The 6,000-nt window shown below is 38.6% G+C and overlaps 1 protein-coding gene across 2 annotated transcripts in view; it reads right to left on the bottom strand.

Annotated features, from left to right (window-relative positions):
• Nucleotides 1-2,156: 2,156 nt before the first annotated feature.
• The window catches only part of LOC132991611 (hippocalcin-like protein 1), a 44,739-nt gene continuing 40,895 nt past the window's right edge, over nucleotides 2,157-6,000 (bottom strand). For both annotated transcript variants that reach the window (XM_061060420.1, XM_061060421.1), the window contains one exon: nucleotides 2,157-3,784. In XM_061060420.1, coding sequence (XP_060916403.1) covers nucleotides 3,687-3,784 — 98 coding nt within the window. In that variant the 3' untranslated portion in view covers nucleotides 2,157-3,686. The remainder of the gene's footprint in view (nucleotides 3,785-6,000) is intronic.

Here is a 6,000-nt window from a genome sequence, read left to right as displayed (position 1 = left end):
TGAGGACCCACAGTGCGCCTTGACAGAATGCAGCACTTTCACTTTGACTTGCGCTCCGCTTGCAGACCATACAAGCGCCTTGCCCATGGTAGACAAGTCGCTCCCAAAACAACCAGAAATGAGGAAACGGTGCACACAAGCAGCTTTGAAACACATAGGTATATTTTGCTTTCAGGTCCAACAGAACAATCATGACATCCTCATGTGAGGTTTTCATGCAACAGAAATATAGGAAGGAAGGAAAGGGAGGTTAGGAGGAAAGAAATTAAAAAAAAAAAAAAAAAGAGGGTGTAATTCTGCAACACAAGGTACCAGTTCATAAGAGGCAGTGAAAATAGAAAGCGGTTTCAGGTAAGGGTAAAGCAGTTGTTGTTCCTTATCCTACCAGCAGAAGGCAGTGACACTAAAGGATTTCCAAAGCAGAGGTGTGGCTGGTTAGGAAGCTCCTGTGCAAAGGTTTGGTACAAGTTAATCCCAGGTCAGGTCCTAATGTCAAATGGTTGCAGCCACACCATCAAAACTACCCGGCCCTCATTTGAGAGAGTTCACTTTGCCACAATTTAACACAATTGTGTGGGAGTGAAGTTCTCGGCCCCACATATGTTCGGCTAATATTGTCCAGTTTGACCAAAACAAGATGTTTGGCAGGTGGTGAGACAGAAGTAATTCCCTGACTAGATAGAAAAAAGTGATTTTTGTCCTGTGGGGCGGAATGAGAAATGAGCAAAGTGTGATGTGCATGTGCAGGGTTTTAATCCCTCACCTTCCTCTGTGTAAGAAGTTGTATCTGTCTACACCTGCTGTATGGAGCTGCTAACACATTAACTGCCTTAGCCTGGACTTAGATTGAGCACTTGAGTGCAACATTTCAAAAGTGTTTTTCTTACATAATAATACATATGGAATAAATACTGAATCCTTTTCACCGAGAAGAGGTAGACTATAAGGCCATTGAAGTTATCAAATTAAAATGATTGGTTTGCCAAATATCAAGTGGCTGAAAAACTCTTCAGACCATTTAGTATCAAAACAATTCTGAAAAATATCTCGGTTTAACTAAGTATGAATCCAAATGTATTCGATGAATTAAAGAACCCTGACAGCTGGATTAATATGTTATTATTATGATTCTATATTATTGGGTCATTATCCAATAATGTGTTTCAGTGAAAGTTAATTGAAATACAACAATGGGGCGTTTTTAACATTGCAGTGCAATATTATAACTTGTCTAGTTATTTGGTGCTTATGGGTTAAAATCTCAGTTTGAAAAATAATCTGTGGTGCTGGTTTTGCTCAGTCAGTGTAAGAGACACCACATATACAGAGGCAAAGGCCTTCGACACACTGGTCCCTGGTTCGACTCCTGACCTGCGCTCATTTGGTGCACGACATCCCCGCTATCTCTGTCCCACATTTCCTGTCTCTCTTCTGCTGTTCTGTCCAGCAAAGGCAAAAATGTAACATGACATATGTTTGAGTCCTCACAATCAGAATTTGTGTAACCTCCTAAACACAAGACTGCAAGAGTGATCTGACAATAGAGGCCTTACATTGTTAATATATGATAGTGTGTATGTTTATGCATGCATGCACAGTATGTCAGATGGGGTTAATGTTCTGTGAGGTGGTCTGAAGTCTGGCATTTCCTGAAAAAACTGAGAAACTTTGATGCGGTGTCTTAAATAGTTTCACTTTCTTTGTGCTCTAAAAGGATCAGAAATATTGTGGATGTCTTTTGAATGCTTATGAAATTACAGCCAATGATCTCGGTCACTGCACACTTTATGTTTGGATGTCCTGAAACTCTTGTTAAAACATCTGACAACCTGCTCTGATCACCTGAAACATGTCCCTTCATCTAACTGCTCTGCAGACTTATCCGGGAGGTTATAAAAGCATTCAGCTAGAGCAGGGGTTCTCAGACTTTTTTAGACCATGGACCCCTTTCAGGAGAGACATTTTTTCCAAGGACCCCCTCATTATCGTATCGTTGATAAGCTATTAATACTATGTAATAATGTAGTACTTTGCAATGATAGAATTAGGCTACATTTATACTTTCCAAGCAATTCATTTGATAAACTTTGAGAAAATCTTGGCTCCGATGTGTTTTTTTTTTTTTTTTATCGTTGCGCACTATGAAGTGACAGACATGTCACGATCATATCAGAATCAATCTAATGGCACAAAACTAAAGTGGGTGGGAGTATTGGACAAAATAGCTGATTTTATTGGTGCAAGAGGTCCCAGTTTGTAGATAGGCTTTTTCAATGCTATGAATGAACGAATGGTCATTTACAATTGTTTGTAAATTGTTCCGCGGACCCCCAAGCTATGGTTCGCGGACCCCTGGGGGTCCTGGGGCGCCACTTTGAGAATCACTGAGCTAGAGAGTGATGAACGAGCCCTTACAAAGTTCTCTGTCAGTCAGAGGGAAACGGTTATGGTGTTTATATGTGTGTGTGTGTGTGTGTGTGTGTGTAAAGGGGGGGGGGCAAGACAAATAATAATTGATTTCTTTTTGGTACAGTCTTGAGGAGGCTGCAGAACTACAAAAAAGATACTGCTGTATGTTTTCTGTTTTTTGTGGGTGTTGTCATATTTTGGTTCGTAGGATCATGCAGTATAGTGACGGCTAACGACTATCTTAAGTTTACTGCTCAATGTCAAAGAATTACAAATGAAGAAACAACACGACGTAATAATACTGTAAAAGTTAGCTTCAAGCAAACAGTGCATATGAACATGCACATACACTCGTCCTTACCAAATGCACAACCATACTTAATAAACACATAGCTGCTCAAACGATATGTTCTTCGGGTGTCCTTGATCATACGCATTACGGTTTCCCTTCATTCCACAATAAGCCACAAATCCCCAAGATAATATTCTCATGACACTTTCTTACTCTCTGTAACTGTAAACTGGAACATGGTCATTTCGCTTTACAACATGTCAAAGTAAGAGGACAATAATAAGAAAACAAATTAATAAATAAAACGGCATGACGGAGGAAAAAAAATATGTACAACATGAAGCAACATTTCAAATTCAAAAATCAACAAAAGATGCCAGTATATCAATAAAAAACAAATGGGATCTTAGGCCTTCTTTTTCTCAGCGAAAGATCATATAGCAGTAAAATCCCAATAACATCCCTCCCCCACCCATCTCTGCCCCGCCCTTCTGTTTAGATCAGACCTGGAAGCTACGCTACATAATACTGCCTTTCAATGCCAAAGAGAGTGCACCATACATGAAGAAACATGTACTTCATCTTATGATATACATAGACGTACAGTATATACATGATATACATGTGTTGGAGGGCAAACGGAGCAATCCCCACCCTGCAAAGAAAAAAACATTCCCTGGGAATCCAGTGTTCTAGAGGAAGTGAGAGATATTCAGGAACGTAAGTAGACTCCACTATCGACAGATCTTTTGACCTATGCATGTCCCTTCAATCCTTCCCACATATAAAGATAAAAAGTAAAATGATAGTGATGACTAATTCTCAGCCTCCTTATATTTCGTCATTCGTTATTTCATAAAATAACAACAGAACAGTTGATATGAGAGACGAGAAGCAGCATGCATTGATTTGAGTGACCGTTTCAATAGCAACAGAGAGGGTGAGGAGGAAAGGGTTGTCACAGGGTTGGGATGTGGAGGGGCGTTCAGAACTGGGAAGCTGAGCTTGGGTCGCACTGAAGTAGCCGGACGATGGAGGGGTCGCTTTTGGCACCTTTGATGAATTCCTCCAGGGACAGTTTACCTGTATGGAGGACAGAGAAAAAGAATAATAAGGGGGAAAAAAAACATTATTAACATTATTATAGTATGAGCCTAGAAGAGAGATCTATAGCACTTGCTAATTTAATGTTGGATTACATAAATTCAGCAATGCAGATTCATAAATAAATTGGTAATGGTAAATGGATTTAAGCGTTGTCTAGCGCTTTTCTAATCTGACTACTCAAAGCGCTTTAACACCGCATGTGACACCTACACATTCATACCACATTCACACACTGACGGCAGAATTGCTATGTAAAGTGACCTTCAAAAGTAACTAATCCCATTCATACACATACACCGCCGACGAAGCAATTTGGGGTTAAGTGTCCATGCAAGTTTACTGCATAGGGAAGGGAAATGCAACTCCCAGCAACTAGAAATTTCCCATGAGCACTAGCCATGATTTCAACATGACCTAATTTCAACTGGCTGAAATATGTCTATATGACAAAGTGTCTCAAAACAAAGTTCTCTCTTTTCATTTTGACACTTTGTTTATGTTAGAGTTGTAAGGAAGAGGGGAATTCATTTCTCAAACAGCCTTTTAGCATCGGTGGGTTAAATCCAGTCCATACAAAGATGTCATTCCAACCCATTTTATTTTTTATTAAAAAATGATTTGTGCAGTGAGCAAGAAGGTCATGGGACATAATAATCAAAACAGTCTGTCTGAAGAAGATCCCAGTGAGAGCCTTTGGTTATCATTGAAAAAAGCTCAAAACTGGTTGAAAAGTCAACATCTATTTGAAGAAGTAGATTCAACGTCCGTGTTTGGACCAGATTTCTGCTGTAACATCAAGGTGTCAGAAAACACCAAGTGTTTATAAATTAGATTATTTGTTCATGTAAGAGTTGAAAACACTAAAGTTATGATGTAGTGGCATTTAAAAAAAACTCATTTTGTAGCTGTGGGTGAAATCAACACATTTTAAATGATAACCATGGTGCTTTGTGAGCTGTGTGATGTTAATAAGAGGTTTCAAAGACACATGTGCAGGTACTTTGGCTATTTAGCTCCGAGTAGAGCTCACATATTTGATTTATTCCTGACAGGCTCAGGGCCATAACTCAGAGCCATAACTTTCAGAGACATATCGGTGGTTAATGGGTGTCAGTGGTGGCCTTGTGTGAAAGAGGTTGTAGGATCTAATCCATCTCAGAGTATAAAATAGGTTGTTAGTGACTGTGATGCACTGCTCTGTTATGAAATCATTTTAGCTGAAATATACGAGATGTAAATTGCTGTTAACATGTGACAAATCTTTTGATTGAGGAATATTTACCGGAGAAATCGGGTCCAAAAGCTGGGAGTGAAATTAAGTTTTCAAAAAAAAGTTTACAAAACATTCTCTTTTTGGCCAGTTTTAAAAGTTTTCTCAGCGGGAAATTGCTTGCAGGGTTGTTTTTGACAATTTGTGGCATCTTTAACAGCATGCTAAAATAAAGGTTATTTACATGATAATGGTTACATTGTTTACTATCTAAAAATAAATGGGAGTTAAAGTTTCTCTGTTTTTTCTTTCTTTTTTTTTTGGCGGGCCAGCCACAGCTTTATCAAAGCAACATTATAGAGAGTGGTATGAACATTAGACTGCAGGCACTCACAATGACCGAACCATCAAACTTTAGGTACCTCATATATATTTCACTCATTGTCTACGGTCATTGGCAGAATAGTTAGCGCACTAACAACTCCCAGAAATGGATGTAGGTCACTTGGAATTATGAATCTTGTGATAGTTCCTTCAGACCTGAGAGTTATGACAATTTGTTTTATAAAAATAATCTCAGAGGCAGAGATCTTTTTATTATATTACATCTCTGTAAGTTAAGGTATTTCAGTTATCATCTTGTATTTCACCAGTTCTTGTTGAAAAGTGTACTTTTTTGATTGATTTGTTTAGTACGGATTCACACAGACTGAGTTAAAGTGGACTCTTTACATATTGAATGTTTGATTGCTGAGAGATGGACTGACAGACAATTTAAAAAATCTGGTCTTCATGGAAGGTTTAACAATTTAGAAGTGTGCTTGGAGAATGCATTGTAATCCCACAAGGGACAGGCCAAATGTTTGGCACAGCACATCAAAAATGTGTTCCAAAATTCTCTCAACTATCTTTCGTTTCCAGTCAAATGAGAACATTTCAGAGATTCTTCAATAAAATCTCATTATCATCCTCAATTCCTCTC

The sequence above is a fragment of the Labrus mixtus genome, chromosome 16 (assembly GCF_963584025.1).
Source record: "Labrus mixtus chromosome 16, fLabMix1.1, whole genome shotgun sequence".
Classification (NCBI taxonomy): domain Eukaryota; kingdom Metazoa; phylum Chordata; class Actinopteri; order Labriformes; family Labridae; genus Labrus; species Labrus mixtus.
The sequence above is the reverse complement of the archived record's forward strand: the minus strand, read 5'-3'. Positions and strand labels throughout refer to the sequence as shown.